General features: G+C 39.3%; 1 protein-coding gene across 11 annotated transcripts in view; it reads right to left on the reverse strand.

Moving 5' to 3' along the window:
• EBF1 (EBF transcription factor 1) overlaps window positions 1-25,373 on the reverse strand; it is a 401,593-nt gene that overhangs the window by 94,790 nt on the left and 281,430 nt on the right. For 6 of the 11 annotated variants that reach the window (XM_055112837.3, XM_008972405.5, XM_063604690.1 and 3 more), the window contains exon 9: window positions 5,696-5,826. In XM_055112837.3, the coding sequence (XP_054968812.1) occupies window positions 5,696-5,826 (131 nt within the window). Of the gene's footprint in view, window positions 1-5,695; window positions 5,830-25,373 lie in introns of all 11 variants that reach the window. The other 5 variants (XM_055112836.3, XM_003818998.4, XM_063604689.1 and 2 more) reach the window with 1 other exon arrangement.

Consider the following 25,373-nt stretch of genomic DNA (forward strand, 5'->3'; position numbering starts at 1 on the left):
AAAAATCTCCCTCTCTCATCTCCCAATGGGTATCTATTAATATCCTGAAGAACTAGTCTTCCATAACATTATCTAGAAGACAAATTAGGCCAACACTGTGGCGTAAGTCTCAGATTTATATCAGATACCAGAATCTGAAGCATAGAGAGTAAAAATATTGACTAAAGACCTACCAATAGGGAGACGCAGTTTTGTGGCCAATTAAATTGTTTTGATGAAGTTTAAATAATTCTTTTGCAAATAAATATCACATCTGTGTATTGCAAGTGTGCTCTGAAAGAAAAGAACAATAGTGGAAGAAAAGGAGCAGTTTCCACCTGCCACCACTGTCCCCTTCTGACTGTGGGAGGATTCTCAGGGGAATAAACTCTAAAAGGAATCACTAGGCTGGGTACAGTCACTCATGCCTGTAATCCAAGCACTTCGGGAGGCTGAGGCGGGCAGATCACGATGTCAGGAGTTTGAGACCAGCCTGGCCAACACGGCAAAAACCCGTCTCTACTAAAAATACAAAGATTAGCTGGGTGTGGTGGCACGCACCTGTAGTCCCAGCTACTTGGGAGGCTGAGGCAGGAGAATCGCTTGAACCTGGGAAGTGGAGGTTGCAGTGGGCTGAGACCATGCCACTGCACTCCAGCCTGAGCAACAGAGCAAGATTCCATCTCAAAAAAAAAAAAAAAAAAAAAGGAATTGCTAGAATTGTAGCACTGATTTCAAAGAGGATATAGACTAAGTCTTTCATTTTCAGATGAGAAACTGAGGTCCAGCGACCAACAATGACTAAATCTATATCCTCTGATTGGGCAATGGAAGGACAATCAATGCCCAAGTCTCTCAATTGGTTCCTTATCCACTGCTACCCCATGCAATCTCAACCCTTGCCACCTGGAATATTATTCTCTGCTCCCCACGAAACCCACCATTGTACTTTTTTTTTAATTGACAGCTTAAATACTCTAAATTGTATAAATTCTGTGATAAAATAAAAGGGTCATGAGAGCCTAACATACCTAACACAGAGCTACATCCATATGTAAGAGGAACTTGATTGGTCATTCAAACCATCTACTTCTGACTACACCACTCTCTCTGCTTTCCAGAACTTAGCGTGAATTGTAAACTACCAATTTAATACTAGATTATATAAATATATTATGTAACTCTCTAATTTGCTGCATGGAAGCAAGTTGTCTTTCCAAATAAAACACCAGATCCCACAAAGCCCAACTTTAATTACCCATGGTACCTATCCCAGTGCTAGACACCCAGCAGGCAAGCCAACCAGTGCTCACTCTTTAGAAATTGGAGGAATTCAGAGGAGATATTAAAATAACGATTAGTTCTGCACACCAGAAGCAGGAGCCCCTCCCTGCTCCAAATCACATGTTGGTAGAAAAGCAAAATAACCAAGTGCGGCTCTGGTCAAGAAAAAAAATCTCACCCCACATTAAACATTATCACACATCAACCCTGCTAGTTTTCCTAGATTTGTATATAAAATACTAAAACAATTTTTTAAAAGACTTTTAGAGTAGGACAGGGCAAGGAGCACAAGAATAAGAGTAAAATAATTTACTTTCTAAAAAGAGGGAGAGGAGAAATCGCAAGAAACAATAAAGAAAGAGGAAGGGGGCAAATCAAATTCACAAGAAAGCCATGTGAACTTGGGAGCTCGCAGAAGGCAGAGCTGAGTTAGGAGCAATAAAGTGCCCCTTTCTTCTTCCCACCCCTCAGGGGTTGATCCATGAGCTAAACTGAACTACTCATTGGCAGAAGATTGGGTTGGTAGGGAAAGAGCACAGATTAGAGTCCGTTAAGCCAGCCTGATTTTCTCTGGCTTTTTAAAAAATTCTTTAGCTAAAAAAAGACTCTAAATAATGGCATTAGCTGCTAATCTAAAATGTTATCCACTTGCCCTAGCCTGCCAGCCTGCTTCCTGGGTGTGTTGGGTATAGAGTAAGGAAATGCAGAAGTGATAAAAGTCTACTTAAAATTAGAAGGCCTGGATCTTAGAGATGGCATAAACCTCAAGATCATGTGGTCTGGGGCAAAGACTTTGGATGGACAGGGATCCAGCTCTAGAGATGAGGCTAAACAGGTGAACTGTCTTGCCCTAGTGTAGGCATGTATCCTTACTTCATAAAGATAAATTCTACCTAGAATCCAGTGGTGCCGATCACAAACATATACAACTGGAAGATGAAGGGAAGCCCTCTTACCTCTCTGAGTCTGTACATGCCAATTCTACCTGACCTTGGAAGGTAACAGCAACTGTTAAGGCACCCCCAGCATAAGACATCATGGCAATGTGAGCCTATCACCCTGATCTGATAACACCCTATGATAAAAATGGTGGCACAGGCTAAATTATGAAGGTTAAGAAGGTAAGCCCTGGGGTTGGACTGTTTGGGTTCAAGTCCCATCTCTCTACCACTTGGTAACTGAACCACTTACTTATTTAACTTCCCCAAGCTTCAATTTCCTCATCAGTAAAATGAGAACAACATCATACGCAGTGGTGAGAATCCCACAAGGGCACTACCAAACATTTATCATATTGCCTGGCAGGAACTAAGTGCTCAGTGAATGAATGTTAGCTAATATTAGTCACACTCTGCATTTTCTGTAGCTTTTTCTTAGATGTCTTCTGATCAAATTCTGATTCTGTACAATGCAAGCCTTGACAAATGGCCTCAAACTGGGTTAATATTTTTCTGCTTCTACAAAAATAAAAGGCACTCATGTAATTTTATTCGATTAAAAACAACCATCATCACTACTACAATTACTATTACTACTTTCTACTACTATACCACCTGGCTTATGAAACCTCTGTTTTTTTTTTCTTTCCTCTTTCTGTCATTCTTCCCTCTCTCAAGATTGCATGTGCTCTCTTATTAACTAGGACTTTTCCTTACTTTATAAAAAAAAAACACGGTATAGTTCAAATCCAATCTCTAGTCCTATCTGGCTGTGTAACCTTGGGCAAGCTTTTTAACCTCTCTGAAACTCAGTTTACTCATATGTAAAATTAGAATAACAGGAGTATTGCATACAAGCCTATTGTGAGGCTTAAAGTAATACCCATAAAGTGCCTACACATGATGAACCCTTAGCAAGTCTGAGCTATTTCTCCATTCCCACCATTATACAATGGATTTCTTTATTTGGGGCAGTATCAAATTCTCTCCCTGCATGAAAAGGCAGAGAAAATTGTGTGTGCCAAGTAGCCTGTACGAAAACCTAAATATAGAAATAGTTTAGAATATTACAAAAAAGGGTTCACTTCTACAAGGATCATTCTTCTGAACTTCACGACAATCATGATGATAACAGCCCAATTTAAAGTCCTACATCCAGGTACCCAACTGCTAATGCAGTTGGATTTGCTTGTTTTAAAAGAAGATCTGCACAAATATTTTGGGAAACAGTTTGCACCAGGACAGGGTCATAGTTGATTTATGACATAGCTACAACCAAGAGCAGCACGAAAGCAGGGGCTGGACAATGAAGGAGCATGCATCCTCCACCCTCAGCTCCTGGCTGGACCCACCCTGACCCCTGGGACAGAGTGAAGAGGGGCTCCTGGCACACAAAAGGCAGTGGCACTGGAGGGACAGAGGAGGGAGGAGGACAAAGATATTACATTAATGGGGTTTCCTTCCTATGACTTTCATCAATTTTGTTATATAGAAACAGATCCTTTAAAGCAATTTGGATAAATCCAAGTTACATGCTAACCTCCCTTTGCTGTTCCCAAAACAGGTCAAGAAAGTAGGAAAGTGAGAAAAAATGGAGGGACCTTGATTAAGCGTAAGGCAGAGGTGCAAATGCATGATTTCCTGATGTGTCCTTATTCCATATTCAATGGAGTCCACTTGGGTTAAGAAGGCACAAGGTTTTACAGGAAGCTTCAGACTAACCCACCTCCTTCTCAAAGGGTCAGTAATTTTTAATGCCAATTTTGAGCTCCACTTTGACTACAATGACATGAAACAAGGAGTCCGTATTATATTTACTCTTCCCATCTCTCAACTTCCTTGATAAGCAACAGAAAGAAAGATGGAAAAGGTAGAAGATACAGCCCACAAGACCTGGGACAGTCTGTCCTCATGAGGACTGCTGTCTCCAGCAGGAGGAAGACAGCAGGCTGGCAGCAAAACATGGCATGAATTTGATGCTTCTAATTTACAACCCAATAGTTTCAACAAAACATAGAGTACAGTTGGCAAGGGGAAGTTACTCCACCTTTCATACCTGGAATGTTCCATCTTGCCTAAAAATTAGTTGAGTGGGCTGGGAAGCTCATCTCTGATTTGGCTTTATGAGAACTTTGATTCTACGACCAAATGCATACCCCTTGTTTGCTGAGTAGAAAATACCAAGGCAGCAGCAGCACGAGCTAGCAAGGGGCCTGCCTGAGTGGGTTACTGGCAGTAAGCAGTATACACAGAAGGCTTACAAAGAACAGCGTCTGTTCTGGAAAGACAAACATACCCAAGTATCACAGTCTTAACTTTCTGCTCATCTGCATGGCCCCTCTAGAGAGAAAACAACACAAAGAAATAGGCTAAACCAGTGTCACGGGAGCACAGCTAGAAATGGAAATCTTTGTGTGGTCATATACAAATCACTTACATTCTATAGGCTTTGGGCAGCTGCTCTCTGGCTATGTAACTATTTGTCTTGGAGCTTCACTATCCTTATCAAGAAAAGAAATATGCTACGAGTATCTACCTCGTAGTGTAGAAAGAAGGGTGAGATGATCTACCTCAAGGTTTAGCACATTGCCTAGCATATGGTAAGTCTCAGTAAGTTAGGATGACTACATGCTTACAAAGCAAATGGGATGAATGAACCCTATGGTACCTTGTAATCCTAACATTGTTTTTATTCTAAACTTTAGTGAAGTGAAAGAGAGAGTGCTCGGAGCATGCTGGCTAAGAAACTGGGGCTCAGAACTGAGAACACAATGGCAGATTTGCCACGGCGTCTATATAACGGGATGCATGTTTTGTAATCTTGAGCTGATGCTGATGGTTGCCAGACAAGTCAACTGGTAGGTTAAAAGAACAATCACAGTGCTTGGACAGTACTGCACAATTAGAACATAGTCATTTTCATGGGGTTGCAGTCACACACTGAGATGCTTGAGAGCTGTAAATTCCTAGAGCTAGAAAAAGCCCTTTGTGGTTCTAGGTTCTCCCAGTAAATCACTCTCTCTGATGAATAGTCACCGAATAAGTCAAGAACCACCTACACCTGGATTATGCTGCCATTGAATGATGTTCCTTGAAGATCAGGCTACAGTAGACTCTTTCTACAAAATAGTCACAAATTACACCCTTGCTAAAACTTGAATGGGCTTTTTCTATACATCTTGTGACTTTGCATCTCCTCTTCAATTCCCAACATACAATAGGACCTCCACACCATGGCAAGCCCAAGAAGACAAACTGCAAAACAGAAGCTCTCCCATTGCTTATGGGCCAAAGAAAGGAAGTCATTCCAGTAGTAACTGTTGCCTCCTGGTAAACCCAAACCAACTCTTCTAGTTTCCCCAAATTCTGTAGACTGAAGCTGGCCCACCCAGAGCGGCACCACTAGAGTCTACACATTCTATTAGAAATTCAAGTATAGACAGTATCTTCAACTAGATCAAGCTATTAGATATTAATGTTCAGACAACACCTACCTCACTCCAGACCAGCATGGTACCGAATATGACCTGTAACCCATCAAAGAAATTGTCCCCTATGATGATCACAGTCGCACCTCCCGTCGTCCATCCTTCACTCGGGCTGATGGCTTTGATACAGGGAGTAGCTGCTTTTCAACACACATGAAAAAGAGAAGGAGTCTGCTGTTAGAACCAAACTTTAATGATGAAGACTTGAGAAAAAGGAAAAAAAAAAATCTTTTATCTTTTCACTAACAGAAAGTCCCTCAAGATCTCAGCATTTCCTAGCCACATTAGGACCTGAAACTTCAGGGTGCAACTTCAGTTTTTAAAAGCATTCTTTTCATTGTTTCTATTAAGATACATATATTTTACCCAAATCTTTATCAAACCTGAAACTTTATGAAATAAAACACAAAGCAAATTTTAATTTGTGAAATGCTAAGGGTTTTTTTCTTATTAAATATGGGTGACTTTCTGGAATATATTGGAAACCTTACAGAATTGCTTCATAGTTAAATATATCTCCTGAAAAGAAAACTTACGTTTTTTTAGATAAACATTACCATCCAATAGGAAGCTAAGAAAGAGAGGAGCCTGGAGCGGGAAATGATTCTTGCTCCATGCCTTCTGTCTGAAACACTAACATTGCAACATGTCTCATTAAAAATCATTACGATTTTTTTTTTCAAATAAATGTCATAGATCCCATTTTACAGATGTGAAGAATGCAGGTCACTCGGGGTGAATTATGTAACCAAATAGCTGAGTCAGGGCTCAACCACAGAGTTTTCCATGACCTTTGCTTTGCTGTCTTTCCCAGGCATAAAACCCTAGAATTGACTTTTTCAAAATTTCATATCTCTCTTCTTTCCATTATAAATGGCCCTTGGAGATGGGAAATAATTTGCAAATACTGTGATTCCAAATAGACTGGAGGTGGTTTGTTTAATGAGCATGGCATACTTTCAACAGAATTGCTGGGCATAAATGTAATTGTTGGATTGTTTTTAAAATCTCTCAGGGGGCACCTTTGTGCCACTGAGGGTTTTTAACTCTACAGTGTCATGCTTCTGTTCTCATGATTATTTTTATGAACAACAAGAAAGCAACATCCTAAAGGGAGATATTGTTCAAGGAGAGAAAATGGGACCCTCATCTTTAATAAAAAGTTTATTAAGTATCCAAGACTGACTTTCTGAGCATTGAAGCCAATGAGAGCACTAGTTAATTTTAACGGGAAAAAACTGGCAAAAAAATATTTGGACTTTGTCAAATTTGGCAAAATGTCATGCTTTAACTTTTGCAAGAAGGAAAGAAAATATTAAGTCCAGCCCGGTGGGACCATTGCTCACGTGCCACCACACAAACAAATAGAATGGGTTTGATTTTGATTCAAATTAATCTTAAAAATTTGCACAGAGAAATTTGGAAATATCCAAACTAAACATTTCATGTTGGCTGAACTCATAGCAATGCATTTACAACTAAAACTGGGCAGTTCAGATGACTTTTCTCTTCTCTACTTTCTCCCAAAAACAAAATAATTAATCAAGAAGATGTAAATGATTCGTGACTTGACATTTCTTGTCTGATTTTTTAACATACATAGAGGTTGTGATCAGTGTTCCACAACTATAGGGCTTTTTCTTAAACAAAAGTGACCTTTAAAAGTAAAAAATGTTTAAATGCATGATTAAGTACTCCCAAACCAGTGGTACCATATGATGTATGATTTGAAGCAAGTTATAAGAGAAATAAACTATATTTAACAACTACATAAAGTTCTAAAAATATATGCAGTTTGGAAACATTTTGTTGATGTCCCCAAATATCAATTCTTAATTTATAACTCAGTCTACTTAGTTGCTAGAATGGAGTACAAAAGGTGTTATGATATCCCTAGCACTTCTGAGAAGAACAGGTTATTGGTTTAACTGAATTGGTCTTGAGAGTCCTGACTGAGTCAAACTATGGAATCCAATGGGGTCATTAATTGCTCTCCCTGAGATTACCCACACAGATCACAAAATGGTCTTGGTGTTTATTATCAGTTTTAGCTTTGGAATTTCTGTTAATTTTTATTTTTTTAATCACACACACATATTTCTTTAGCTAAATACGGTCTCCTGCAGGCTTTCTCATCATTGCACAAAGGGAGGTGGAAGGCGGTGTTTCTGTGTCTTTGAGAAACCCTCCTACAGGAAAGGCCTTAAAATAGCATGGCCAAGACCTGCTGGTTTTGAACTTGACCCCTTCCCTCTTTTTTCCCACTTGTTATACGTAGGATACAGAAGTCATGTGGGTGTACATGCATGTGTGTGTATGTGCTTTCAAACACTTCCCAAGGAAAGTTGCAATGTTTTCAAATACTGTGAGCAATTTTCCAGAAGCAAAGCTATATGTCAATGCCTCAGAGGCAAGAAAGAGCATCAAGCTTCCAGAGATAACCAGGTGAGGAAACAATATTTGACACCATTGTCTTAGTTTTAGAGAAATAAAGCCTTAAAGGAAGTACCCCAGGAAGAATGACACACCCCTCAGTCCATCCTACCTCTACACTCAGCACCATCCACCATCCCTGCTTCGAGACTATATGCCATTCTTAGAGCAGGTAAGTCATTCAGACCTTTCTAAGTTTAGACCTCTAAGGGTTCCAAAGCTCCTCCTATACATCTGTTATAACATATTAGTCTTGAGGGGAAGCTCTGTGATACCTCCCCACTGGCAAATTTCAAAAATATGTAAAGGAATCATGAGCTATCCCAGAGAGAGAGGATGAGGAGGGGAAGCTAGTAGTATTTAGTAACTGGATGTCAAACTGGGTATAGTGGCTCACACCTGTAAACCCAGCACTTTGGGAGGCCAAGGTGAAAGGATCTCTTGTGGTCAAGAGTTCAAGACTGGCCCAGGCAACACAGTAAGACTCTGTCTCTTGAAAGGTTTTTTAAAAACTAGCCAGGTGCAAGCCTGTCATACTAGCTACTGGGGAGGCTGAGGCAGAAGGATTGCTTTAGCCCAGGAGTTCAAGGCTGCAGTGAGCTATGACTGCACCACTGTACTCCAGACAGAGTGAGACTCTGTCTCTTAAAATAAATAAATTAATTAATTAATTAAATTAAATTAAATAAAAGAATGCTAAGTATCCAACAATGCATGAATGCATGGGATAGTCCCCATAAATGAAGAACCCCAACATGTCAATAATGCAACGTAGAAAACCCTGTGACCAGCAAAAGAGAATCAGGCCCAAGAGCTATTGTTAAGAATTCACAGACCCATGTAGACCAAGGCAAGACATACAAACGAATGCAGCAGCTCAGGCTCTCAGAACAAGCATGAGATTAATGGCCACTGTTTCTCAACATCTGTAATGCAACGAGAAGGTGCTGGTGAATTGCACGTGCCCCAGGGAAAGGTGGCAGCACTGCTCAGCTTCAGCCTTTGGTGACCCCATAAAAATGCAGGCCTAGCATCGTCTGGGTTTCTGGTGATCTTTCCAAAGAAGCCAGGAAGCCACATTTTTATGTCAAATTTTTCAATCTTTCAATGTTGGAAACGAATTCAGTATTTTTTTAATGCGTAGGCCAAACAAAATGTTTGTGGGCTGGCTTTAACTCACAGGCTGCTATTTTACATTTTAACCCTACTCACAACACACCTGCCAGGCTAAAAGAAGACCTGGAAATACTTGCAATTGTGGCTAAAACTATAGGTACCCAAATGTTCATTGCGGTATTGACAGCAAAAAATTCAGATGTCTAGGTGCTCCCAGTAGGGAGTGGTTAAAGAAATTATGGTATATTCACACCATAGAATACTAGGAGTGTCATTAAAATACACAAAACAATTCTATAAACTGATATGGAAAGATTTCAAAATAGGTTAGCAGGTGAAAAAAACAATTTGCAAACTAAAGGACAGTGTAATTAAGTTGATTTTTAAATGATATATATGAACCTGTATATGAACCAGTATGAGTATGCATGCAGTTATATGTGAACAAGTATGATGGACAAAGGCCTGGAAGGAAGGATATGCATAACTGTCCCCAGCAGGTCCTTATAAAAAGAACTAGACTGGGGTTGACAGAAAAGGAGGACTATTAACATTTATTCCCTATATATTTGTATGATTTAAATTTTTTCAATGTGTACAAATAAGGTACTATGTAATAATAATTTAAAAAATTAAGTAGCAGCAGAACATTTAATTCTATGAGAGCAAACAGTTGTACTTTTTAGAGCAGAATTACATTTTAAAAAAGGAAAATAAAACAAACAAAACAGCTGCACTGACCCTGAGCCTCCCCTTCTCTCCTCATTTTGGATATGTTTTCTCTGAGAAAGCTCAGACAACATCCAAAGCAGCCAAGGACTTATTTCTTACATTTGGGATACCCAGAGAGAAACAGAGGGGAGACAGGGAAAAATCACTTTTAATAGTCACAGTGGATGGATTCAGTGGAATTTGACTGTGAAAAGATTTATGAAAGAGTTCAATTCAGCACAGGGATGTGATCATCAATACAAGTCTATCTCCAAGCAAATATTATGGAATGTGGGGGCGGTGTTTGAATACAAAACCACTTTTACCAGCAAATTTTTGATTTAATTAATACAAGATTCTTTCTTCCTCTCCAATGAATTTTCACACTCATAAGTATCCGCAAGGCCAGTGACCCAATTTCTGGTTTTAAATCTCATTAAAAATAAAAGTTTAGGGTTAGGGGGTGGGGTTTGCCTCTTTTTTTAAATCCCTTCCCCCACCCTTCACCAGCCACGAAAGTAGAGGAGATTTTCCTTCCTTCAAACTATGACAATAACATGATTACCCTACCACAGTTTAGCATAATGGCTCTGAAATGCTCATGGCACATTGCAGAGTTAAAGTGGAAATTATTAGGTAGCTCTTCTTTGTTATAATAATGATCACTCCACAAATAAAAGCTCTTCTCCCAAAGGTACTGCAAGGCACAAAATGCTAATTCTGAAGATTATGTGTGTGCTTTTATTAAATATTACTATGCCCTGCCTGTTTGAGGGCTTCTCTGCTCTGATTGTTTTATGAGTACCATGTTAATGTCATTCCCATCTTGCTAGCAGCAGGCACACATTTTAGCGTTTGTATGAGAGTTGATCAAAGGCCACGTGCTGGGGGAATTGCTGAGAAAACACGGACAAGCGATAAAAATCTAACAGATTAATTGGTTTAAATTTCATTTCAGGGTGTTGAACTTTGGCTCAGGACTCTAATACTACACCGTGAGTCAGGGCCTAATTACCAGATTTCCAATTTGCTTCTTGAACAATGGTCATGGTGAGAAGGAAAAGAGAGGGAAGAATTAAAAAAAAAAAAGAAAGAAAGAAAGAAAGAAAGAAATCGTTCAGCTCCAGTACGTATTTAACAACTAATGTTCTGTGTGCAGACAACTGCACCAGGGGACATTTGCTATCACCTACTCTATCTCCCGAGCATTTATATTTCCTTTGAACAGCCACAGAAGGCAGAAGAAATCACAGATGCCCTCGGTAGTTTAAAATTTTCTGATTTACAGAATAAGTGTTACATGATTCAAGTGCCTGCACACTCGCACTGGGAGCATCAGTCTCTTTATTAGCAAGGTGAATTTATAAGCTGGAATCGCACTTCAGCCTCCAATAGAAATGATCTATTTCATTGATAGAAAGCAAGGGCCAGGAGAGCCATGTTTACCTCGGGGTTTATGGGTGGCCTTGGGAATAAGGGTTAATTGAGCTCAGAGGTGCCTGCCCATTGAGGTGAATTAGTGGTGTGTGCAGCTATCAGCAGGGCCCTAGGGCTGCTCTTATTTTTCCTTCTGAAATCTCTCTGTGCTGTGATCAATACCTCACTTGTTTGGGGTAGCCATATAGATGACCCAGGTTCAGCATTTATCATATCTTATCCCCAAAATGAGGCATTTGTGACAATCAATGTGACATTATGAAAGCCTAATTAGAGATATATTGTTTGGCTTTTTTCTCCATTCCTGTATCTAAATACACTGGAGAAACAACACTCTGTGAGTTGATAAAATGTACAAATTTAGAAATTTTCTAATCTAAATCTAAATCTAAATCTCAAGGTGATATAAGGTTCTTTTCCATTCCCATTACATATGGTGTAGGAAAACGTGCACACTCTCCTTTTCCAGAATTCTATTAACCAGAACTCTCTATTAGTGAGCATTTCTACAAAGCAGACCACTGATGCTTACAGTGGAGGTGAAAATGCTGGCACTAGCCTTTACTGGCTTCTGAGTAAAGACAGAAATATGAAATTATGTTAAGTTGATTTTAACATTTGGAGTATGACTGTATTTGAAAATGGGCAAGAGCTCCAGTTGTTCAAATTCCACATCTAGCACCTAGTGCAACCTCGAAACAGTCTCTTACCTTCTTTAAGTTGTAGTTTCCATAAGGGCACTCACCTCACAGAGTTCCAGCAAAATACACAGAAAATGCCTACTTGTGTTTTGTTGTTTTACTATGCACCACATAGTATGCTAGTTGCTGCTATAATAATTACCATCAGCTCCCCATTAACTAGAGTTTATTTACGAGAATACCCTATACTCTCATCAGTTCAGATTATGTATTTTATTATAAGACTTTCCTAAGAACTCCCAGTTCAGCTGCTTGCTAACATATCCAACTAAATGTACTGAGTAGGTGGAACTGGCAACAGTCCCTCCAAAGTAGAATGTTTTTTTAAGGATCTCATTTGCCTGGAATGAATATTAATGGGAAACTTTTCAGAAATGAGGAATCGACTTTAATGTTATTGTCCCAAATTTTTGAGAGTTGGCAGAAAACATAAAACCCATGAGCTCAGCTCATTTCTACGGGATACTTGTGACCTCGTAAAACTCAAGCTTTTCTCCCTTTTATCTCCTTAATTTTGGTGATGTTGTACTTGGGAGAAACGGAGAGACTATTGAGGGCACAAAATATTCCACTTGGACTCAGCGCACAGATATCTCTTCCTCCTGCTCGATCTGAATGCTTGTTTTTGCTGGTGTTTTTTTTTTTTTTTTTTTTTTCAGTGAATGATGACCTTCCTGCTCACAGCTCCTTAGCACTACAACCTGCCTTCTTTGATCCTGAAACTAGCAGCTACTGGACAGGCAAGAGGACAAACAGAAGGTTTTCTTCCAGCTGGAAGACTGGACCTCTGTATTTTCACCATGCACAGGAGGCAAATCTATTCTTTGTTTATCCATTCTCCAACTGGATGCTTTAGAAACCAGAAGCAATTAGAATGCCTGACCTGAACCATGGTACCAGAGTATGCAAACTTCACTTTCAGAATGCTAACTCCAAATAAACAAATAAACTCAGCCAATAAACAAACAAACAAATTTGACAGTTTCCTCATGCAAGGTGTAGCAGCCTTTATAACACTTATGCTGTTGCTTTAACTTGTGTTACTAGGGATTTGTTTCTGCCTTACTTTATTTTCTTCAGTAATTGCATTATGCAGTTAAGCATTTTATTGTTTATTAGGGTTTTTATTTCATTTTGTTATTTGTCTGCATTTATTGTCCTGTCCACTAGCATATCTAGATAATACTTGGCAAAGATTCATGTATTATATATGAAAAAGAGTCGTGTGCATGTGTGTGTGTGTGTGTGTGTGTGTGTGTGTGTGATGTTTGTCACTTTAAGGAGAAATGTAACCCATGATATAGAGATCTCTCCATACTAGATGCAATTAAACCTATTAAATATTAAATGAGGAGATTGAGAATTTCAAGTGATTTTCATCCTTTATTCCAAAGTGACTTCATTTGGCAAGAATGCCCTTTGCTTTGACAGCATTAATGGCTCTCGCAGAAAAGAAGAAAAGGAAAAATTCACAGGCACTATTTGGAAATGTAGCTCCAATGTCCATCTACATTAAGGCAGTGTTAGCTTAGTGGTGAATATCTAGATGTACCTAAACTTAGCAAAATAGTGTCTAAGTTCCAATTTATGCCATTTGCTAATTATAGACTAAGCCCAAATTATATTCTCTTCCTATTTTGCAGCTTTCTTATTTTATTCTGAATTAGCAAAATTTTTCAACAATCAATGGACATAGCACCTGAGCAAGGGAAGGACAAAAATGCTGGTGCAACAACTGTAATCCAAAACATTCCAGGGCAAGCGCTTTTGGATTCCTGAGTTTGTCTGCCGGAGATCTGGAACTGTGTGCAGGTTCATTACACGGGGTTATTTGACAATTTAGCAGTAAGAAATCCTGACATTTTGATGTACCTGTAACTTCTAAATTGCACTTGAAAGACTTGTTGAAGGCTTTTTGATTTAATGACACACAACATAGCATTGTTTCATAATATGCAAAAATTGTTTGTTAACTACACTGCAGCTCAGAATTTTATAACTCAAGGTATGACTACACTGTTTTCCACCTCACGTTTGATCTGCCAAATCCAAAATTAAAATGTACAAAATATTAATCCTAGAGCAGCCAAAGGCAAATATTGTCATCAGTTCTTTGGGTTTCTTTCCCACCTCTTATTCTATGACTGTCAGTCACTCCATTGCAAAGCAATGGGGAAAAATTGTCATGGAGGGTAAGAGAATTTTCAAAATGAATTATTCATGGATCCAATTGTGATATTTGTTGCAACAATAGTACATTCACATGCCTCTGATTATACAATAAGTAAATAACTCTCTTCATCCTGACAAGGAGAACTTTTATGCACAAAATTATTTTTAGTCCAATTCTCCTTATTGTCCTGTTGTAAGAAAAGTTTGGGAAATGAAAGCCAAGGGGAAAAAAGGAAATGAAAATAACCTTCCAAAAATGGACACCCAATATTGTGAAAAGGGGAAACAATTTTCAGGTTAAAAAAATATGCAACTGCTTCTTCAAGGACTATTTAAGTCTTTATTCACAAGCAGTCTTCCTGGGCCTGGAAAATCATAAAGTCAAATATGAGCAAGTCTAGTGGAAAATCTGTGACGCTAATCTTGGCTGGAGTCGTATTTTTAACAGGCCTTGAATGTGTGTGCCGGATTATCCAGATGGCCATACAGGAATCGGCCTGATAGGATTAAACCTTTATGCTGAACTCTGCTCCATCTGTTCGCCAAGGTTTGCCTTTCCTTATCTGAATATGAATTTTTAGCCTCCTTATGTCTGGAGGCAGGACCAAATTCAGCAATAAAAACATAGATGCATGCAGATAATTTAGCATTTCATTAGTTACTCTCAGTTCATATTACCTTGGTCTTTTTCTAGGAAATGTTTTTGCTATGAATTTTGCTAAGAAGAAATTTTAAAACATGTAGAATCTACTTTTTTGTTAGAGGGTTTTGTCTTTCTCTTCCTATTGAATTCTAGGAATCATTCAATTCACTATTGTAATAGGGGTTTACGTTGATGTTTGCCCACAAAGATAAAAAAGACATGGTATCCTCTTAGCAGAATTTGACTGTAAGATTAGATGATGTATAATTCCAATTGGATGAATGATCCAAGCAGAAGATAGTCATGTGTGTTTTCTTCTTTTTTTTTCTATTACAAGAGGATCGGTATTAGTCATCACTTAACAAAATTAGCTACAACACTGTTTCTATCATTTCCATTAAGATTTCTATGTTTTAAGGAGGCATGTTTTTTTTTTTTTGCTGGGGCAGGGGTATGGGTGTGGGAGCAGAAGCTATAATTTGAGCTTAAACTGGAGTGAAAAAAGCAGACATCTGTTTTGTCCTCCATGTATATATCCCTAGAAGCAGTGAAGTCATTTATTGATCAACTGGAAAAGTTGGCTTATGGCAGGCAGGTTTCAGGAAAAAGGCCAGTGGGTTGCCAATAAGCCAGAGCTTGGTAGATGGCTCTGGGTTTCAACTCTATGACAAAGACAAAGGGAGGGCTCTGACTACCAGGCATGGTGGAGAGGGCCAGTGACAAGTTTCCCAGGCAAACAAGGTGGGAACGAAAGAAACAGTTGCATGAGAGAGGGATCTTTTAGAATCCTACTTGTGGGCTGGTTTATAGCAACATGATCATTAGATGTGCTCAGTGTGTTCACGATGGAAATCTCAAGAGATGGCAGCCTGTGTGCCCTTGGCCCTAAGAAGAGAGGATCCCTCCAGCAGTCTAGCAAGATTCCACAGGCTTCCTTCTCACAGTACCCTCACTCACCCTGGCTCTTGGCTCTATGCTGTCGTGAATGTGGGAGTCAAGCAGCTCATCAAATAATGTAGGCTTTTCCACTCACAAGTACAGTTATTATACTTAAGTAGTACCCTTAACTGAACATTTAGGGGACAGAGAACAGTCAGACTTCCCATTTAAGCTTAAGATGACTTACGCTTATTGCTATGAATGTGCACATAAACATTTTGTAAAACACATGTCTTAGGCTCCTGAAATTGACAAGAATTCTAGCCAGGTAGTGGTTCCTGCTTTGGAAGTAGATGCCCCTAGGTGATGAAGCCTACTATAAGTCATCTCTTGTAAGATGGGCAAGTTCACACACACAACCCTACTGTCTATCTTCCACATTCTATCCTAAATGAGGACAGCTGACTGGATGTTTGATCCCATTACTCAATCTGCTTTTGCTTTGCCCATTACAGTAGCCACTAGCTACACGCAGCTATTTACACTTAATTTTCAATTAATTAATATGAAATACAAATTATTTCCTCAGTCATACCAGCCACATTTCAAGTAGTCAATAGTTATAGTGGCTAGTAGCTATCATATTGGACAGCACAGAGATAGGACACTTCCATCATCACAGGAAGTTCAATTGGATACCGCTGATCTCAGGATCAAGTTTTCATAACTCAGCCTATAACTGATAAAGACTAATCAGAGCTACAATATAGGGGGTGCCCTCTATAGACTAGGAACTGTGCTAGGAACAACGATTAATCTCCAATCCCTCCAACGAGGAGCACAAAATCAAATGCTCACAGGGCTAGGCAGGAAGGTAAGTCAATGAAATGGGATGAGGAGATGCAATGGGATTGGTGGGGATTGTGGCTAAATGTAGAGTATGTGCTTCATCCAAAAGGAAGATGATTTCTGAGTTTTCCCTACCCGTTGCCATTTGAGAATGTGGATCCAGCACTACCAGCTCTTCTGATTATAAAAGACATTAGTAAATCCAGGTTTTCATATAATCTCTCTATCTTCAATTGTCAGCAACTAATACATAATTTCTGAAGGTGCCATGCAACCCAAACATAAATATGGCTGAAGGCTGGATTCAGTTCATGATCTACCACTGTGCAACTTATATAAATCCTCAGAGGGCTCAGAGTCATCTTTTACTGATTATTAATTTCTGCAATCATTGAACTAATACTGTCACTGACTTACCAAACAATAAACATAATCATGGCCAATTTTGCTCCTGATCTTTACGTCTTCTCCCAAAACACACAGAAGTCCCCCAGTTGGCCTTTCTTTGCTATGCAGAAGATTTTCTATACGCAGTTTGGGAGATGAGCTCCTGTTCCTGAAGGATTTTTATTGTCATCATGCAAGACAGCATAGATAGTGACTTTTTAAGAAAACCATGTTTTGAATGTGAGCAGCATTTTGAAACCAACCTTGCCCAACCTTTAATAATGCACAAGTCCTGCTTTGTGCTTTTCGGAATAGTTCTGCTTATATTTCTCTCCACAACCGAGGCTGCCATTGCTAACATATTTCAGTGAACTTTCATTATTCAGAGCCTTATCATTTTGAGCCAGTTTCCTCTCCTCCCTGACACATTCAGTGACACTGCAATCCAGCGTTTGTTACAGCACAGATGTTTCCGTGGTGATGATCTGTGATGTCATAAGCACAGGAATATGTATCATTGACTTTGCCCACATAAGCCATGCAAAGAATGAGAAGTCCACTTTCATCTCAACTCTATGATGTACTGACTCAACTTCCTCAAAAATTACTCTTTGGGGTCTGGGCTGTTCTGTCTGGACATCAAAGAGCAAATACTCACACTTGCCTGTTTGTGATTCATTTCTACTACATAATTATTAGTTATATGCAAAGTCCAGTCTACCTATCAAAACCCAGATTAACCTTCCTCAAATACCAGCTTTCAAAACTTAGCCAGCGGGATCAAGTCCACCCTCATGAGTCTGGCCCATTCTCCCTCTCTAGCCTCATTTTCAGCCTCAGCAGCAGTTAAGAGCACCAGCTCTGGATTCAGGGGGCCTCAGCTAGCCCACATTTCAGCTTCACCATTTACCAGCTTGGGCAAATTACTTCACTTTTTGAAAGCCTCAGTTTCTACCACTTTAATTGAGGATAACAATTGTAAGACAGCCCACTCATAGGATTGTTGTAAGGTTTGAATGAGTTAATCTATGTGAAGAGTTCAGTACAGAGTGGGCAAAAATTGTGAGATGATGATGAAGAGGAGGAGGAAGAAGAGAAGTTGCTGTAGGAGAAGGAGAAGGAAAATAGGGAAGAAGAAAAGAAAGATGGTAATGACCAGCTTCCCAAATCCACTGTCTCCAAACATCCTTTGCATGTTCCCAGCATTTTTTTATGAAAGATATACCACTTACTTCCATCACCCAAACAGTTACTTGCCAAAAAGATCCATCTTTTGCATGAAGGTGTCTCTTTCTATCCCAGTCTACAAAACACTAACCCTTTAGTGAACTCTTCCTATCTTTCCCATTTATTATTTACTGCACTTTTCCTTGAACTCATCTTGATATATGCATGTGTATATATATATAGCTGGGCATGTATATACATAGGCAAATCACCCCAACTAGTCAATGCATCCCTTGCAGACAGGGACCTCATTCATTTACAAACTGGGTAGACAGTACTCTGCACTCAACCCATACCTGACAATTAACTAGCATTGTTAAGTTTTTAAAGGGCTTTACCATACATTATCTTCATTATTCTTTATATCAACCTTGAGCAGTAGGCAAACAGACCATATTCCTCATTCCACTTTACAAATGACATAGCTGAATCTCAGGGATTCAACTGGACTTGAGACTTTGAGAATCCATGTTGATTGATATAGTCAAATGTTTAAAACACCCAAACTACGCTTCGACTTTGGTGTTTATCTGAAATTTCTGTTCAGTTTGGCTAAAATATTCACTTCAATCATACAAATACAGCCAAAGTCCCATAAAATCTTAAGTTGTGTAATTTCTTATCCCCAAGATAGAGGGTGGATATTTATTAACTTTACAGAATATTACTACTCTATTTCCAAGTAAAGTTATTTTCCCCCTAAGACTCAGACCCGCATATGAATTACAGTAAAATCTCTCTCCACCTTCTTCTATTTCCAAGTTCAGAAAATGGCATCCTAATATAATAGCACAGGTGCCAATTTAAATACAGGAACATTGAAAATACTGCCAAACTTCCAGGCTTAGAAGCTTTTCTATTGTTACATGTTGGGCTGCTAAACACACACTGAGTCTGAACATCTAACACAAACGATAGCAACACTATGAGAAACATTTTTAAAGTATCAGGCAGTTCCTTTTAACTTTCATTTTTAATCTGGACATTGTCCATTCCAATGGTCTTCACTATAGAATGTTGCACGTATCATGAAAATAATAACAATTTACTAACAAATAGACTATTCTAAAATAGTACCTTAATAACACTTTCCCCCAACTCTCTTTTTCTTTTAAACAGCAAAGATTGGATTCCACAGGCCTTTAGCTAACCAAATCAAGGAGAGTTTCTAGGATTCTGCCAAAGTTGAAAGGTAGAGGAATATGAGGTTTGACTTTATAGATTTGTTGCACATAATAGTTACTGGAAAAGCACAGCTGGTTTGATGATTCCGCCAGAAGATTTTGGCAAAGAAAGACCAAAGATATATTTTCTTCCTCTGTCAAGAAATGATCCAATACATTGGAACTGGCTGGGATATATCCCCCTCACCCACCAGCCCACGGATAATACACCCAACAGCATTTGCCTCAGGCCCAGCACATAGTAGGTGCTCAGTATCTGTTGGCTTCTCCAGCTATGTTCAAAAGAGAAACAGATAAAAAACAATGAAGAATTAAAGATCTCAATTTGTACCAACTACGTTCATTTTAATTATCATTCTTCTAAATAGTAGCCCAAGTACATTGCTCTCTGTTCATATTCAACATTTGCACTATCTTGAAATTTTTATTACTTTGCCCCAAGGTCGATGAAAGAAACTGAAGGGTTGAGAAGAGGCCTCAAATCTGACACTGTCTGTGTCCCTGTTCCCTGGGTCCCCTGCTGCATTTCTCCCCAGAACTGTGGATGAAAAATGTGGGTTTGAACAACTGGTATCCTGCTGATTGCAACTGTCAATTAAATAAGCCAGCAACACAGGAGCATATGTTCGCATATAAAATATTGATTAATTTCACAGATTGGGATAAAAATATATTAGTACTTGGGTTCTGCTTTCATGCTTAGTGTTCAGATATGCACTCAGTCCATTCAGATCTATTTCTGCACCCTGTGGGCTCAAGAGTGTTACTTTTGTGTTTCGCTTTTCTTATCTTTCTCTGGTTGCCCATGTTAGTGCTTCTGTTATAACTGACCAGCAGCATACGTTTAAGCAGGATTTTAATTACTAGGTCATCTCCCAGCCGACTTGCCCACGGCAGGCCGGCAGAAAAGCCACCGTCCTGCAATCCATGCCTCAGATTTTCTCTTGTGTCCCTCCAGGTAAATCTCTTTTTTTTGAGGATGCTAAAATCATGCTGATGGCATCATATTCATCTGATAACAATGATGACCACCTAATTTCTATAAAGTATCATTTCTGTCCACTGAGTATTTCAAGTTGCAGGGCTGGCACAGGGAGTTTGAGATGGGGTGCCTGATAGTGTGACGTGATACCAGGACTTTTTATCTTAACCCAGAAAAGCACCTTCCCATATATCACTGCACATGCCAACTAACTTACCCTTGGGATTTAGCATAGATCTGGCTTTTCAATTTGCCTTTGAGTAATGTCGTCAATTTGTTTCAATTGAAGCAGGTATTATATTACATGCTCAAATAGCAGGAGAATTTCTCTCCACGTCTGAAGTCCAATGTGGAAGGGAGGTTAGCACTGACTAAACAATAAGAAAAAACAGTGGTGAGGACCCCTGTGTCAACTACTTGGAGATTCAAAAGCTGCAGATAAAAACCTAACTTTGGCCACGACCAAATCCTTAAAGGATGGCCTCAGTTTCCCAAATGTGTTTAGTAAAATTAATAATACTAGTGCCCTCCCATGGCTGTTAAGAGCATTAAAAGAGATCATACAAAGTGCTCAGCGCTGAACTTGATGCAGAGAAAGTACTTAACAACCGCTATCGTAACAGTAAGGCCATGATCACCCAAAACACTGCTCTAAATGCTACCATTTTATGGACAATGAGTTCTGTTAGCTCATGATTAAGAAACTGTAATGGAACCACATCTCAAAGTCAAAGAGTAAACAACCTATGGAAATTTTCCAAGTTTAGTTTCTCAAAAATGGATCTCAGACCTAACCTACCTTCCCTATTTGCCCTCCCTACAGCTTCTAATGTTTTATCCCCACGTGGAATTTTGAATATGTGTTCCCCTCTCCTGTTCATTCTCATTTAAAATTTTAAAAGTTTCCCTGATTCTTCAGACTTGGCTGAGTCCCCCAGTTCTAAGCTCTCTTAGGAGTCTGTATTTGTACCTTATAGCACTTAACCATCATTGCAGTTTAAATCATTCCGCATGCCATTATTTGTCTAATATCAGCACATAAATACTTACACTTATGTGACAGTCTACGTCATAATGCTAACAACTGTCCCTGCCTTATCACCTCTGTAGCCCTATTGTCTGATATAATTGGCAGTCAGTCAATAAACATGTGTTAGTGTTAAATAGATGAATGATTGAATGAATAAGCAAATGAACTAAAGAGGAATCACTGGTGTTATTAAGATGTTAAGGAACTAAACAGAGTAGCTGAAAAGTTAAGAATTCTTCCAAAAGTTGTTAACAATTGCCACTACACCCACAATAGGCTTCTTAGGTTGACAACTGGTGGCTACGTGGAGTCCCATTTCCTGGGTCGACCTAGCCCCCATTTCAGCAGCAGGCACTCTATTCTCTTGGGGGTTAAAATTAGCACCAGTAAGCTCCCCCTTTGGTGGGCTCTAATCATGCAAGGACCCAGGTGGATCTTGCTGACAGATGTTAAGGTTAGAAGGAAGGGTAGCAGCCAGATGAGAAAACAGAGCCACCCCCTTCCGGAGGTACCAGGACTTCCTGCCTTTAGGCCCGGTGGTTCCTGCCTGCCTGCCCCTCCCCCATGCATCAGTTTCAACACAGTTGCTGCTCTTTCTGTCATTTGAACTCAAATTCTATCTCAGAAATTGATGGGCGATCCTGCCCTTGACAACACAATGTCAGCCTTGCTCAGTGTCCAGCTGGTTCCGTATATATTATCATAATGCGCTGCCTGGGTGGACCCTGGCTGATTTTCTCTCTTGATGCAAGTCCTCTTTCCAAACTAATTTCTGCTCTCTGACATGCAGACCCTACTTGTTTAAAAACAAAAAGACAGCAGCTTGGGAGTTTTATTTTTTAAAATCCTGTTAGGATATTTAAGTCTATTCTAACGGTAAACTGAGCCTAAAGGACTTTCTTTTAAAAATGATTTGACTCAAAAAAAGAATGTTTCCCAGGGTCCTACACTGTTTCCTGGTGACTTGAAAGAATTATTACTTCCCCCAACCCTTACAGCCCTCTCTAACAGCATTTCCCAAACTTCAGTCCTGATTTTCCTCTATCCCTGTACCACTTACACTATTATTTACTTAATAGTATTTAGCTGCTATGTTTGTTTAGATCAACTTTTTCTTTAACTTTAGTCTTGCCCTAAGCAATAATAGCTGTGAGATCATGATTTTGAAGTTGGAGTTATTGTTTTGTTTATGCATTAACATAAACACACAACCATTAAAAATGTTTAAATGTTTATCCTCCATTTTCTAAAATTATCTCACCTACTGCATGGGAAATAGTGGTCTGAAAGCTCACTGCAAACTATCAAGCCGCTTGTACACAACACCTTCCCAGCTGAAGAAATCCAGGGAGAAGAATGCAGGGTAATAGCTACCTAAGGCACAATGGCTATGTATGCCACATTTCTATGGCTTTTCCAGGCCTCCTAGAACCAACTGTTAACCTCCTGCAGAGATGGCCAAGGTGGAGGGAAATTGGGTCCTTTCACCTGGGCATTTTGGTAGCCACTTTTCCAAGGCTGCAGGTGTGTAGCCCCTCAAGAGATAAAAGAACCTCTCACAGAATTAGCTGGGTTCAAACAACAAATCATCAGAGCTTGAAGGGCTCTTCCAAGACCCACCTTAATTGATGAGGAAACAGAGGCCCAGAGAAATCAAAGTACATACTCAGTCATGTAGTAAGGTAGTGGCACAGCTTGGTTTTAATTTATTTCTGCATATATAACTGAAAATGGTCAAACAAAAATATTTCAAAATCAACCCCTGGCCACTGCTTCTAAATATCTCATCTTAAGAAGGGTTTATGAACAACACATCAAAGCTTCCACTTGCCCATAAACATCATTTGAAGCCTCTGAAATTCTCAAGTGAGGGGAGCTCCTGTGACAGATAAGTATAGAGACAGCTTGGTTTGAAACAATCAATTAGGCAAATCAATGCAATTGGAATTATGATGCTTTTGTAACCAAATATAAGACACAAAAAATTAGGCTTAAAAAAGTTCTGACCAGGCTGGCTCATACCTGTAATGCCAGCACTTTGGGAGACCAAGGGGATGTAATTGCTTAAGCCCGGGCATTCAAGACCAGCCTGAGCAACATAGTGACCCTGTCTCTACAAAACTAAAATAATTAGCCTGATGTGATGGAGTGCACCTGTAGTCCCAGCTACTTGGGAAGCTGAGGTGAGAGGATAGCTTGAGTGCAGGAGTTTGAGGCTAAAGTGAGCTATGATTGCACCACTGTACTTCATAGCCTGGGCAACAGAGCAAGGCCCTGTCTCATAAAAAAAAGTTTTTACATAAAGTCCTGTCATTTCTGGCCAAAATATAAGTAGAAAGCAACAATCTTTCCCCCCCAAATCTCCCCTACAACACACAACACACCACACTTTGTGCTTATTAAAATAAGTAAGGTGTGACTCACTCATTTATTAGCTCAACCAACCAAATACTGGAAATTTCCCACAGTTTACAGGTTTGTCAAGAAATTCATATAAGAAACTAGCCTCCCTATATCCAAATCGGTTTCCCATGTTATTTCTAGCATGAGGTTTACAAACTCTTCCGTATCCTAACGGTTGTTTAACTCATCATCTCATCATTTTCTCATGGACTCCTTCCTCCACACATTGTACACGTGCCAGAGAGCCCATATGGTCAACAAATGATTTCTAGGGAGATGAGTTAGGACATTCTTGCAAATAAATAAAATATTACCAGCATCCTTATTATCTTGCCAGCCCCACAGAAAATATACTAGTCATCGAATAAAATCAGCATTTTTAAAAATTCGACTAGCAGAATGTGTCCCAGCCATGGGAAAAATTTCCTTCAGGTTTCTGAAGGAAAATCAACTATAAAGTAAATATACATGATGTGCCCCATTTTTAAAAAAAGATATGCTCTGGGCTAACTTTTGAAAAGTATGTTGAAGATACCAGCACAATTGCCTTGCTTGTGTTAAGAAAAAAATAAGAACAATAGGATAGGAGATGGAAGGAATTTCTCATACTGTAATGTAACAGAGCAGTAGATGAGAGTGCAGACTTCAGCATCAAGCTTCCTGGATTTGAACCCTGGGTCTACTACTTAATTGCTGTGTGACTTTAGGCTAGTTATTGACCCTCTCTTTAGCCTTGGTTTTCTCCTCTTTACAACAGGGTACCTATAGCACTCTGTGCCTGTCATAGTAGGGCTCAGGGAATGTTTATTGTTATTATTCTTAGCACTGTTATTAGGCAGACCTAAGGTCAAATTCCAGGTCCAATTCTAATTAGTTCTGCAGTTTTGAGTAAGTTATTGACTCTTTCTAAACCTCAGTTTTCTCATCTGTAAAATGGTAATAATAATCATTATATATCATGAGATTTGTTGGAAGACTTGATGAGATGATAAGTAAAATAGTTACCATGGTGCTGGCATATATAGTAAATGATCCATAAATGCTAATAGTTCTAAAAAACAACAATAGTGGTAGTAAATAATAATAGAATAATAAATATTATTACCTGGCCTGGTTACTGTCAAGCATGGCAAAAAAGTCTGAGCACTATTTCTCCTTTGTTATCAGTGCTATTGGTGGTGCCATGGTCAAATGAGCAGAACATAGATCACCTGCTCATGAACTCTTCAGTCTGTCTGATGCTGAGATCCTGCTGGCTACCATATCCCCAGTGTTAGGATTTCTGGTGTTACCTGCTTTATGAATTACTCAGGGAATACACAGGAAATCAGTCTTCACTCACATCTTTGTGCATTATCTTGACCACTTACCACATCCTTTCTATTTCAAGGAAAGACAAAAGGCATCTTCTCAACTGCACAAAGTAAAAGCCCTGATTTGATACCTGAAAATCTGGGGTCTCAGTGCTCTATTTTATGACACAGCTGGGTATTCTTATCCCTAATGTTCTGCTCTTGCACCTGTCTTCTT

Source organism: Pan paniscus, chromosome 4 (assembly GCF_029289425.2).
Source record: "Pan paniscus chromosome 4, NHGRI_mPanPan1-v2.0_pri, whole genome shotgun sequence".
Classification (NCBI taxonomy): domain Eukaryota; kingdom Metazoa; phylum Chordata; class Mammalia; order Primates; family Hominidae; genus Pan; species Pan paniscus.